Source organism: Aythya marila, assembly GCF_965140915.1.
Source record: "Aythya marila genome assembly, chromosome: 1".
NCBI classification, from domain to species: Eukaryota; Metazoa; Chordata; class Aves; order Anseriformes; family Anatidae; genus Aythya; species Aythya marila.
Window position 1 is genome coordinate 168,715,866 of NC_139042.1, and position 14,187 is coordinate 168,730,052.

Below are 14,187 nucleotides of genomic sequence, written 5' to 3' on the forward strand. Positions count from 1 at the left end.
CAAGACAGCCCCTAAGAAGCACCCCCCGCTGTGCTCCTCTACGACCTGCCATGGCCTGTGCCTGTTCAGGTTATGGAAAACTGTTCAAGTATTTATAATCCCTGTCCAGCAGAGTAACTTTCTGAAGTCCCACTACTATGCCAGTAACATTTTCTCAGAAACAGGAGGTACCATTCTTAATACTGTAAGGACAGTGCATGGATTTTTTTTTTTTTTTTTAATTTTATCGCCCGGGACGTACATCAGGAGGCCTTCACCAAAACCACACTGACAATTACAACATATGCCAGAACACAAGTAAAGTTTTGGATTAAATGCTTGCCGTTCAAAGGCAATTTATGGCCCTGTGCAACCATCTAGTGAGAGACTGACAACACTGCACTGAAAGACAATGAGGTGTGGGCAACAGAAAAGGAGAGCTACCCCACAGCAGGGCACTCCTGCCCTCCTTACTTGCCATTTCCCATCCTGTCTGTGCTGGGCACAAAGCAGTGAGCTGGCAACGTGCACCTGCAGCCCAGAAAGCCAGCCGTGTCCTGGGCTGCACCAAAAGCAGAGTGGCCAGCAGGGTGAGGGAGGGGATTGTCCCCCCTCTGCTCTGCCCTCATGAGACCCCATCTGGAGCCCTGCGTTCAGCTCTGGGGCGCCCAGCACAAAAAGGACATGGACCTGTTAGAGCACATCCAGAGGAGGGCCACAAAGGCTGGAGCACCTCTACTATGAGAACAGGCTGAGGGAGGTGGGGTTGTTCAGCCTGGAGAATACAGGGCTCTGGGGAGACCTTGTTGTGGCCTTCCAGTGCCTAAAGGAGGCCTGCAGGAACGCTGGGGAGGGACTCTGTGTCAGGGAGTGTAGTGATAGGGCAAGGGGGAATGGCTTTAAACTAAAAGAGGGGAGGTTTAGGTTAAATGTTAGGAAGAAATTCTTCCCTCAGAGGGTGGTGAGGCACTGGCACAGGCTGCCCAGAGAAGCTGTGAGTGCCCAATCCCTGGAGGTGCTCAAGGCCAGGCTGGATGGGGCTTTGAGTTTTGGATGGGGTGGGAGGTGTCCCTGCCCATGGCAGAGGGGTTGGAACTGGGTTGTCTTTAAGGTCCCTTCCAACCCAAAGCATTCTGTGTGTCTATGATACCACATGCACTCATTGTTAGTACCTCAAATTCCTCCTCTTACCTGTTGCACACCAACAACCCACCAAACACGGGACACTTCAGAGAATGGAGAAGCACTGCAACTCTCCAAACTAGTCCCACCTTTCAGATACTTCATATTCCTTCCCCATGTTCTTGAGCACATTCTCCTTTTCTGTCAGAGTATGACCTGGGACCGCTGTCACTCTGCCAGATGCCATCCAGCTTATGACAGACACAGCCTGTAGCACTTGTGCAGTGAGACAGCCACCACGCTGGGGTCACTGAGCAATTGTGGCACTGTGCAAGTCTGGACTCTAACAACTTTTCAACAGCGGTTCTTTCATTTTTGCCTTATATTATAGCATCAGGTAAAGGACCTCATTGTGGATTCAACAGCTGAAGTAGCAAGCAGGCATGCTCATAAGAAAATAACTCTATTAGAAAGTCTGAATGCTCCCCAGACTACAAATTAAGGAAAAAATTGGTCTGTCTGCAAACATTAACAAGATGCTAATCAGCCGCTCTATCTGTTATTTCCAGATCCTGACAGGAGGTAAACAGAACAAAAGATGCAACACCGAGGAAACAAGTACAGGCCAATAAAATAAATCCAATTTAGTCAATGGCTGCTCTGAGATACCTTACATCAACAAAACATAATAAAGCCAAGCTCTAAACTAAGCTAAGTCAGAAGAAATGGATCTTAATTTAAAAATCTGTATCATGCTGCTTTCATTTCCACCTCCCTCTCTGGAATAGCCGAGGTTTCCCCAGAGCACAGTCGCACAACCACTGCTGATCTGTCAGTGTCCAAACTGCACCAACAGCCCGCTTCCAGGGCCCACAGATCGCTGTATCTGAGTGCTCTGCAAAGCATCAAGCTAACATTATTGACCAGCATCATCTTTTGCTCCAAAGACACCCAAGAACGTCTGGCATTTGAATTCAAGTTTTAGTAAGAGTACAAACCATACCCTTGTACGTCATGTTTGCTGCGCCTCTGCTCAACCTGTTTCCTAGGACAGTAAAATTTCTCACCCCACTGGTCTTAGAAGCGTAGAACTCTCACACAAAGTTTCTAAGCGGGTGGAAAAAAGCACAAATATTCATATTGTGATAAATATGACAAAGCTCCCAACAGTAGGAACCACATATCAAAGAAAATACTTCCTGTTTTACAACAATAAGCTTTTTAAGTTCTGCCTCTGCAGGTTTCTGGAATCAGGTATTTCTGCTACTTATGCAACAACTGTGGGATATCAGCAAACGTAAAAGTCTGGAGTAAGTGCTTGAGACAGATCACAGCATTTCTACCACAAACACTTCTGCAAGAGAAGTCCTTAAGGAATAACTATACAATGGAAAGAATACACAAGAATTTCAGAATGATCAGTGCACTGCTTTAGTCAAACATAACGAAACCTTTACTTAATTAAAAAGAGGCAAAGGCAGGCAGAGGTTTTGTTCACAGAAAAACCTATCAAGTACAAGATATTCAGCAAAGATTACGATTCTATCCATAGTAAATGATAAAGGGTAAAAAAGATATAAATCAAATGCTTCACAGAATAGCACAACCCACAGAATAGGAGTTTTGAAGCCCCAAAATTCAACTAGTTGGTGCAGCAAAACGCTGCTTACACCAGAGCAATGTATATCTACATTGAAAAGTCTGCTGCATACGTGCCAACAAGCTACCTAGGGAACACAAAGCTCATTTTAACAGACTGTATTGTAAATCTTTGTTGATCCTAATATAAAAAAAAAAAAAACTCAACCACACTCCCCCCAAACACTACAGTTTTTACATCACAGTTTAGGAACATGTACGGTGTTATTTGAACACTTGTAGTTGCTACACGCTGGCCAAATAGCTGAGCTTAGACCACGATTTAGCTTCAAGAAAAAGGGCACAAGCAAATGAAAAACAACTTCTGACAGCTCGTGTGCCAACTAGTAATTTGAGGAAGATCTAACAGCCCATATGCTGAAGATAGACTCAACTCCAAGAACATGAAACAAAAATCATTACTGTCTTTAGCCCAGCTGTAATAATAGCCTATACACTGACAGGCTAAATTTATACTTGTCCCCACGCCAACTTTTTGCCTCATTTTCTAACATAGTTTTCTGTTATAAGGGTGAGAGACGGTCCAGAGACTTCTCTGAAATCAGGGAAACAAAATACCACTTGCTAAAGCAACAAAGAAGAGGTAATATACCTGCTTTCATGTCAAAAGCACTGAAACCAAAAGACCTCACTGCCAAGTTACACACAGAAAAACCTAGAAGCTCTAAGAAAGGGCCAAAAATATGAAGTTCACACTGTTCTAGGGCAAGTGGTCATTAATAAAGTATGAGTCAGGACTTCAGAACTCTTCGGCAATAACCTCAGTCTTCTGGAACTGAGTTAACTGTACATAGAAAAGCAGGGAAAAGAACCTTCACAGTAACAAAATAGGATAAAATTCTAAGGAAAGCAGTACATACAGTTACATGAGGTGACTGAACTTACAGTTCATACCACATTCATATAAGAAGCTGAAACTAGAGCTCTGCAAAAAGAGATGAGACAATATGAAATAGCTGAGTTGTGAACCCATTGCTTTTAACGATGTCTGGGAAATAAACACAACGGAAGGAGAAAGTGAATGGGGTCCAACTAAAACCCTCAACCTTATATGGCCTGCTGAAATAAGGTTTCATGAAGTCCGAAACAATGCAGGCTATCCCAGCTATTTAATATGTCGCCCCATGCACTCTGTGGAATTACCTTGTGGAATATTTTTCAAAAAAGAATGAATACATTCAAATACGTTAGTTTCATATTACTACGCCAAATGAGACTAAAGTACCCCACAAGGTAGTACCTACCACTCTCCCAGACATTTACTACCTGCAATACCTCATCAAAACACCTCACAGACAGAAGGAAAAATTGAATCAATTTAGGACACCCACAGTTTGGAAATACACCAAAAAGCAGAACGCCCTACATGAGAATATCTGGTCTGTACCAAGTTACACTGCACATTCCACCTGGATTGAAGGTTTGCTAGTTTGTGAGCCCATCTAACATTCTCCTGACATCCAAAGAAAGAATTTGTGGTCCAGTGCATCCCCCAAACCAAAAAAAAATGAACCCAGCCAAAAATAAATTCACAGTTTTATGTATTTTTTTTTTTCAGCTCACTAAATCAGATCACTTAGAAATCAAACGAGTACAGTATCCAAGCAAGCAGAAGTGCACCATACAGGTGGGGAGAGCCACAGAAGAGTGAAACTGCTTCTCATGACAGCAGTAAAACTTCAAATCAGCCACTATGTGAGGTTTTAGGAAACGCAACTGTCACTTTGTTCTCTGTATCAAGAGCTTTTACTTTGGTGAGATACCATAATTAAAGTACTTGAACACTAAGGACACAATTAGAAGTTGTGTTAACAAGCTGCATTAGCATTGTGGATGCAGAATTATTGGACCATAATCTTGCAGCAACTTAAGAGACTTACAGAAGTCCCAGGTAAACAGACTCATAAAAACGTGAAAAAAAATATGAAAATAATTATTATCACCCAATTAGCTACTGATCTTTACATGGACAAAAATCACAGATTTCATTTGGGCTGGATTTTAAAGAGCAACAAGATTTCAAAGTTTATTTTCCAGGCTTTTTGGAAAGACTTCAAAGGAGCTGCATCGAGAGAGGCATGGCCAGCAGGTCAAGGGAGGTGACTATCCCCCCTTTACTCTGCCCTCACGAGGCCCTACTTGGGAGTGCTGCGTTAGGTCTGGGGCCCCCAGCACAAGAAGGACGTGGCGCTGTTAGAACGGGTCCAGAGGAGGGCCACAGAGATGATCAGAGAGCTGGAGCACGTCTCCTGTGAAGACAGGCTGAGAGAGCTGGGGATGTTCAGGCTGGCAAAGAGAAGGCTCCATTGAGACCTCACTGCGGCCTTTCAGTACCTACAGGGGTCTTATAAAAAGGATGGAGAGGAGCTCTTTACTTGTGTAAATAATGACAGGACAAGAGAGAATGGTTTTAAACTGAAAGAGGGGAGATTTAGATTGGGTGTTAGGAAGAAATTCTTCCCTCAGAGGGTGGTGAGGCCCTGGCACAGGCTGCCCAGAGCAGCTGTGGATGCCCCATCCCTGGAGGTGCTCAAGGCCAGGCTGGATGGGGCTTTGGGCAACCTGGGCTGGTGGGAGGTGTCCCTGCCCATGGCAGGGGGCTGGAGCTGGGTGGGCTTTGAGGCCCCTTCCAGCCCAAATCGTTCTGTGATTCCATGACATTTCTCAGTGAGACGAGTACCCCTGCATCAAGACGCCAAGAGCCTCGAATAAGCGGGCAGGTCACCGGGCCTACCCCCACCCCGACCCCGGGGCAGCCCGGAGCCCCCCGGGCCACCCCTCACACACCTCCCCCGCCCGCCCCTGCGCACAGGAGGCCGCCCAGCGCACCGAGGCGGCTCCCGGCCGAGCCGGGAGGCCCAGCACCGGCGGAGCGGGCCGCAGAGGGGCCGAGCCGCGGGGCCGGGCCCTGCCGGGAGCGGCCTCCCCCCGCCGGCCCCGCGCCAGCCGTTACCTTGCCGCTCGGAGGCGCCGCCATCTTGCCTACGAGTGTTTATGGTGACGTTGCGCTCCTCACGTGCTGCCCTCCCCCCGCCCCACAACAAGCCTCGTCAGCCCCTCGGCCGCCGGCGCATGCGCGCTCGGGTGGGGACCCGCCCCTTGAATCCCCGCCCTATAAGCCCCGCCCCCTAGCAACCACCTCTCCTCGCAGCCCCGCCCCGCCGAGGCCTACACAGGCTTTCTCCTGAGTCCCCCCCCCCCGACTGTACCCACAGAAGCACAGAGCCACTCTGCTATTGAGATTTAATCATCACCACCTTGAGATTGTGCTTAACCTGTGCCTTATTGCAAATATGACATAAAATCACTCTCCAGTTGGTTCCCTTCCATTCTTCCGCAACATCAACGCTAAGGAAACACCAGCCCCATATGCACCGTCAAGCTGCCCTAATGCCAGATTTTTGTTGTCAGTGAAAAATGCAGCATCTTGTAGATGAGATTTCCCTTGGCTTTCAACACCTAACACATTCATATTCATAATGGGATAAAGCCAAATTTTAATGACAATCTCGACAGCGTTAGCAAATGTTCAGCATTTGGATGTGTGCGGGTTTACAAACTGAAATAATTCTCCTGCTGATATCAGCGAATTTTCATTCATCATCTTTAGCTGTAAAAGCACATAATATGTGTTACTACTTAAATATAAAAAAATAAAGTCTGATTAAATAAAAAAACTTACCTTTAACCCAGTAAGTCTGAAATATTTGGTCCTGTTGACAGCCATAAATCAAGTTGTTTTTTAAGACTACTTTTTTATATATTCAAACACCTTATAAAATGTTTTGAGCAAGCAGTGTATCCCCCAATTTGTGTAACCCCAATTTTGTTTACTCAAAACAAGTAGATGGGATGCTCACAGGGAAGTGGTTTGCTACTCCAAAGGAGCAAAAGTAATTGGGCCTTTTTTGTCTCTCATAAAATAGCAGTATAATTTGCTTCTGGCTTCTCAAATTTAAAACTCTTCAGCTAGATTAATATCTATCCTGTACTTTTGACCATTGAAAAACACTTTTGTAAGTCGTCAGGTACATCTCTCTACTCAAAGCAGGACAAATTCTGCAGTTGGGTCAGATTGCTCAGGATCACTTTTGCTCAGGACAATGTACAACCTCTTGGCACACACAGGAAAACAGCTACAAAAGCATTGGATTCAGCTGCAAAGCACGATTCTCAGCTGAAAGAGAGATCAAAATCAGTGTGTAGGAGTTAGACATACCCAGTGTTAACATGCTTACAGAAGATCCTGCTCTGAGCAAGACAGATTTTGCTTTTTCTCACCTGAGGGTGGGCGAAAGTCTTGCTTACTCCTGACCCAAATTAGGTCTGATAGCTGCTTTTGAAGGAGCTATTTGAAGGGTCATTTAAAGGAAAGCCTGTTCAAGATACTGCCACCTTTCAAGAGACTGGCTTATGGACCAGGGTTAGAGACCAGGCTACAAAAATCTAGCACAGCAGGATCTTGATCCTTGATGAGATTTTGAAGGTAATGTCGTAATCTAATACTACCAAAAGCTACTTCTTGTAATGTTCCCATGGCTAGAAGCATGCTAACTGACAGTTGATTACAGTGCATCTGCAGGCTCACTAAATTCTAACCTGTGCTCTCCTATGCATCTTCCCTTAAGCTTCCAGCTTTCCCACATCAATTTGTATGATCACTCAAAGAGAATATAAACATTGTGTAGAAATTAAAAATTGCTAAGATGTGGTACTGTTAGAGACTCTATATATGAGTGGGTTTGTGCACACAGCCAAAGTTGCTTTGCCAAACATGGAACCACAACTCAAAATAATGGCCAAAGTGTTCTACATAAGGACAGAAGAGGATTACTTAGCAGAGGCCAGGCTAGTACAGAGAAACTCAGCAGAAATGTTTGAAGGAGGTGGAGCTGTGAAAATATCCAGGAAGTGGTAAATTATTTCTAGACTGATTTTCTTAAATGTTTTAATCTAGATAACGACAATTTAATTAGGACTGGTTATTGTTGCCAGACTTGTGCTGAGGTAATCAGTATTTGTCTAGGGAACTATAGCTCACTCAAAACCTGAGCAAAAAGACAAAAAGCTATTTTCCATCATTTACTAAGAAAAGCAACAGCTAGGGCTTTGGACGCTGGACTTGGAGAAGCCGAGTTATAAGAAAGGTACCCTCTTCAAAAATCATTGACCAGCAAATTCTTGATCATCCCTGAAGCTCAATGGAGCCTGAATGCCTATACCTAACATCACAGTGTTCTGGATACAATGTCTTGAGAAGAAAATAATAATAAATAAATAAATAAATAAATAAATAAATAAATAAATAAATAAATAAATAAATAACATGAGAAGACAATGACCGGGCTTAGCTTTGAGACTTTATGTTCCACTGATGGAGATGTGTTCATTGCAGCTTCCTTCTCCTTCCTCCAGTCATAGGAAATGAGTTTCTGCCAGAAGATTCCTTGGTGAGGGCTTAACAGTTCCCACAGGACTCTTCCTGGGACTCCTTTCCCACTGCAGTCCTTTCACAGAGTCCCATTCACAAGAACACAGAATTTTCTTGGTCGCACAGAGCAATTTAATCCCTGAGATGCTTTACCACTTTCTAGCTAGTTTCCTAATCTCCCGGATATTCCCCTTGGGCCATTCTCCCTTGTTCTTTTGCAAGCTGTCATTGCATAACATTGAACATGTCGTTATTCAAGATGGAGAGCAAAATGACTCTTCACTTCCAGGTTGCAATATCACAGGATCACAGAAAGGTTGAGGTTGGTGGGAACCTATAGATATTACCTGGTCCAGCCCTCCTGCTTAGAGCAGTATCAACTAGAACAGATTGCTCAGGATCCTGTCCAGGTGGATTTTGACTATCTCCAAGGATAAAGACACCACAAACTCCCCCATCAAGCTGTTCCAGTGTTTGACCTCTTGGAGTGAAAAATATATTTCTTACGCTTAAATGGATTTTCATGTATTTCAATGGGTGCCTGTTTCCTCTTGTCCTGCTACTGGACACCACTGAGAAAAGTCTGGCTCCCTCTTCCTTAAGGCCACTATGAGCACAAGGTGGCATTACACAGATCTATGCCAGCATCCAGCCCCTTGCACACTGCACAGATCTTCCTAAGAAGATCTGTGCAAGGAAGGTACCATCAGCTTGGTGGCCCACACTCCTTTGGATTTTAAGTAGCCATCTGCTCTAATGAGGAATCTTCTGCAACATAAAGGTAGTCACTGACTGTGCAGCCAGAAAGAGTTCCTGGCTTTCCTGTGGTTTCTGTTGCTGTCACAGCTGCAAGTGGAGCTATTATTGCTATGCCAAGAGCTGCAGCAGCTGCTATTGTTCACACAGCTATTTCAGCAGAGCTCCAGGCTCCAGTCCCGTATTCAGAAGTGTCATCTGCCCACATGCCCGACCACATGAAAACCTGGCCTGCACAAGACAAGTACAGATTCTGTCAAGTCCCTCCATCACAGGCTTAATTTGTACAAACAAAAACCTCACAGCAGAGAAACAAAGATACACAGTACCAAAAAAAAAAAAAAAAAAAAAAAAAAAAAAGTTCCCATGACCTCTTTTTCACTTACAGCAAAAGGTTATGTTTCAAGCTTTGCTTTGACAAATGCAACCTATAATTTTTCCAGGCCATCCCAGTTTGTCACAGGTGACAAGCAGACAATAAATGTGGTACTGTCTTGGACTCCAGTTGCAGCAGAAGACCCCAGAGGAAGTTGCAGTCCAGGCTTGAGTTCCTCATATTCTAAGAGGTGCCAGTCCTCAGCATGAATTATATCACAAAGGATATCCCTATCCCAGGATTTACCTGTCACATATTATCATTTTCCACGTACAAGAGGAACAGAAAATAAAATAAACCTCCCATCCTACTTCACAATTAAAAGAATAGGAGGGAGACCAGGCTGCAGTTACATGAAATAAACCAAGCAAGCCTGGGGTACTGACCTCCCATCGTCCTTGCTGTTTCATCATTAGCGTGCTTCTGTGTATAACTGTGGTCCATAGCATTCAGGTTGTCTACAGGCCAATATCTAGATACAGTGTGGTGAACACACAGCCATCCCAAGCAGGCAGTGTATAGGAGTTTTTCAAAGGGGAACAGATGGTTTAGGCACATGGATGAGAAGCTGTACTGTGCCATTTGCTCTCAAGGCCAGAAGTCCTTATGCCCGGGCCTAATTTACACAGTAAAAATAAAATGTAGCCTTTGGGACCATTTAGCATCTCCTACACTCAGTTATCATCTCTCCCTCAATGTGAAAACCAAGAAGCTCTTTCCTACCTGTTCCTTTAAAAAAAACATGCAACACCTAACCTGCGGAAGCAGAGCACACTGGTACATTTATGTTCCATGCTTGGCTTCCTTCTGCTGCAAGGTTAGACAAGGACAGAGACAAAGGAACTACACAGACTGAAATTATAAGGAAGAAAATCCCTTTCCCCACTAGCATTTATTTGCATTTGGAGTGTGAAGGCATAGAGACGTATGCGATATGAAGGCAGTACACAAGATGAGGAGCTTTCTTCAAGCATTTGTGACATGTCACACTTCATATATATACATAACCACAACTGTGAGTTTGTTTGTGAACCAGATTATTATTTTTTTGAATCTGTGCATATCAAATACTAACAGAATTCCAGAATATGAAACAACCTAAAACATACAAGAATCAACATAAGAAAATATTACGGTTTATAAGACTGATGACAAGTTTACAATGTTCTCTTGGTGGGACAAGACGTTTTATTTTTATTATTTAAATATAAAACAAGCAGAACAGACACCAACACGAAATGCTCTGTATTTGCCATGCAAGGAAAGATTCACGATTGCATCAGCCACCAGAGAGGAGCTGGAAACTATCCGAGAGTGATGACTAAACAGAAACTGATCTGTTGTTTGCTGAGCTGATTGGCATAAACCAGCATTGCCAAAGCGAGGAATTCAGAGAGCAAAGACAAGCAGTAGTACCCCAAATGCTTCTACATATGCATTACAACACCACCAACCAGAAACGTTTCCCAGAAAGAACAGGAAACCAACAGAACAATTCTTTTAGGGTGGGGGTAGCCAAGGCTGTATTTCATCTTAACTGCTCAAGAAGCAATGCTAGATAGGCGTCTTGTCTTTAACAAATAATTCTTTCCTATTTGCCACCATAATCCACTCCAGGGATCACTGTTTCCTATACAAGCTGAAATCCTTAAGTCCTGAAAACCCATCAAAGTCTCACGGCACCAAGCACTGCAGTATTCACATACCAAAAGGATTGTCAGGATTCCCAGAATGCTCCAATCAAAGCACAATCTAATATTTTAAAACTTCAAACCAACTTTTCTAACAAGTACAGGCACATCTTATGGTCAAGGATTGTTTTATCGTTTTGTTATTCTAACTAAAGACACCAAACAATGGCACGAGCAGAGGTGCATTGGATGCTGCTGCCTCTCGCTACCTGAAACGTTCCCCACAGGACGCTGACCTTGTGAGATGCTGACAGTGTGTGGGAAGAATAAATCAGTGAAAGCACTACATTTACTCAGAAAAAAACTTAAGATCTTACTTTTTTGATCAATAAACTACTCAAACAGAAAATATACCCCTTGATGCAAAGATAGTCAGATTTTTGAAAAGTGCAGACGAAGGGGTTGAGAACAACCAATGCAGCAACTGTGCAGCCCTTCTGCTCCTGTTGCTTGCTACTTTCTCTCAGTGTCCATCCAGTTCAAACCCTCAGCATCTGCCAAACAGTGACTTTCACTGGGGAAGTGTGCACAAACATTCGTTACAGAGGTGGGACATCAGTATACTATCAACACAGCACTGTCGGTATATCCTCAGTCTTGTTGGTTCAACAGACATGGAACCAAACGTGGTTCAACAGCATCTGCTTCTCCCTTAGCAACTGCTCTGGGTTTTGAGTATTAAAGCTTCATTTTGATGAGTCCTTGCTCACCCTACAGTCCCTGGGGCATGTTAGCACAGTCAGAGCAGCCTTTCTGAACCAGATTTCACCTTTTAAAGCCATCTTTCAACAGATTATACTCAGATGTGTTCAGAAATTGTAGCATGAAAAAAACTTTAGCCTCTTTTTTTTTTTTTTTTTTTAAAACCAAACCTATTCATAAGCCAGCTCTTCCCCAGCCCCCAGCAATTTTCAGAGCCACTTTATTTCAGACTGTTCAGGTTTCAAATTTTATCATTTATTATACATGAGAGAATTTTCAGATACGACAGTAACAAGTTTTTAGCTTTTCTACCCTATTAGACTGCCCAACTCTGTTTTTTTCATATATATTTTTTTTTCCAATACACGTTTTTCACATCTGTTGATCCATTCCTGCTTAGGCACACATTCAGTTTTTATATCAGACATTGACAGAACAGCAGTCATGCTAAAGTTGTTCTTGTGTTCTTACTTTATTTATCATTTGGAATTAATTTATCACAGAACTATCCCTATTTAAATGTGTACAAAATATTCTGAGAAGTATTTAGGAACTTCAGCTGCAGCAATACACTGGGAAAAATTAAGGCTTGCAAAGCATCTTCTAGATATTTTCAAAATACCTTTTAAAAAAAATCTTTTATCCACAAGATACAAATAGAGCATTCCTACAGCATCGACAATGTCATGTTACCTGATGTTAAAAATTGCCACATCCTTTCCAGTGTTGCCTTCTGTCCTGCTAACATGTTCTTTGGGTTCAGGAAAAAAAATAAATAAATTTGTTTGATTGAGCCTGGGAAGCTCAGTGAGCTTATCTGACAAGAAACAGTACAATGCCTGTATGATCAAGTAGCACTGACAGCATTCAAGTGTTTTGGTATTAAGTGCTTTCTTCTTCTATTTCCACTAATAAACTGCCTCAGGCTATTTTTAGTTTCCTATTCTGAAAAGGAAACAACACTTGTTACCTTACAACATGAATTTCAAGTCTGTGGCCCTTTTGGAATGGAGTGCTGGTTAACCTGAAGAGTTTGCAGTCTAAGTTTCAACAGCTCAAAAGGACCTGTTACATGAGTTTGGATCTGTCACAGGACAGAGAGCAAAAATGAGAAGGGGTTCTTGCTATCTCCAATCCTCTCTACTTGGATTTCCTTCTAAGCTACTTTCAGTACCCTAGAATCAGGATTCAGGTCCCAGAGATAGCAAGGACTCTACCAACTTTCCAACGTCTTCCTTCACTGGTTTGGAGGCAGGATACGACCAACTGCTACAGCAGACCAGGGAAGATCATTGCATAATATACTCACCCTCCTCTGTTTCTGTAGTTTCAAATTGCATTGCTTCCAAGTAACCTACAAATGAAGTATTAACCCTCACTCCACCACCACCACCCTGCATCCCCCGAGACATCAGCGGGACTAAGTACATTGAACAGTGAAAACAAGTATCAATAAGTTAAAAAAAGCTCCCCTTAAGAAAAACTGTTCTCAAAAAAAGTTTTCAATTCAGGAAGGACTGTGTATTACTGCTGCAGAAGAGCTACTAAAGCAAGCAGAGACTACAGGTTTCCTTTCTTCTACAGGAGGTATTCTGTAGTAGCGATTCATTAACCATGAGGAACAGGGCAGCCAGCAAGCAGGAAAAGAGGGACATGAGCTCCTTAGTGACAGCCACGTCAGGTCGTGCTGTTTGCCTGAGTGCACAAATCAGTGGGAAATAGAAACTATCAAACTATTCTTTCAGGCTACATTTCAACATCCTGGTATTGGACATAATCACAGCTCTACACTGCCCAGTGGAACGAATGCTCAGCTACTCCCTGCAGTGAGACATTTTGGGGCTGTACAACCTGCCAACCAATTGACCTTTTTGGCCCAGCTTAGTAAACTTGTCAGTCTCAAAGAGCAATCAAAATACATTACCCTGAAATAAATTTCATTTGAAGTAATTTGAACAATTTAGATTTTTAAACATTTTTTTTCTAAGCCAGAATATTTTAATTTATCTTGGACACAATAATGCCTCAGAACGGAGACAGTTTCATAGATTCTCACTTTCCAAGCCAGCTCAAGACGAGAAACATTGCGGATTTCCCATTTCTCAAAGCTGTTTCTCTGTCTCACTCTGCTCTACACACAGCAGCTGATGACAGCTCTGAGAACACAGGAAGGGAAAGAATACACATTATTATTTCATAGAGAAAGCCCAAGTTCAGTAGATGGCTACAGCGCTGAAATGGCACAGGTTGGCCCTAAAGTAAAAATGCCAGTGTTGATCAGAATCCACCCCAGAAAACAGCATGAGCAATATGCCCAGTTAAAAGGGAGATGATTTGTCTTTGTGCTTGTGCAACAACTAAAGCCAAAGATCTTAGTCTTCATCTGCTACTCCCTGACACAACAGCAGTTATCAGAACTTCTTTCAGTGAAGACCAATCAGGAAAAAATCCCAGAATTTGATGTGAAAATT

The 14,187-nt window shown here is 43.1% G+C and overlaps 1 protein-coding gene across 1 annotated transcript in view; it reads right to left on the reverse strand.

Annotated features, from left to right (window-relative positions):
* TBC1D15 (TBC1 domain family member 15) overlaps positions 1 to 5,804 on the reverse strand; it is a 31,563-nt gene extending 25,759 nt beyond the window's left edge. Inside the window, exon 1 of the mRNA XM_082784115.1 lies at positions 5,714 to 5,804. Coding sequence (XP_082640241.1) covers positions 5,714 to 5,737 — 24 coding nt within the window. The 5' untranslated portion in view covers positions 5,738 to 5,804. The remainder of the gene's footprint in view (positions 1 to 5,713) is intronic.
* Positions 5,805 to 14,187: the final 8,383 nt, after the last annotated feature.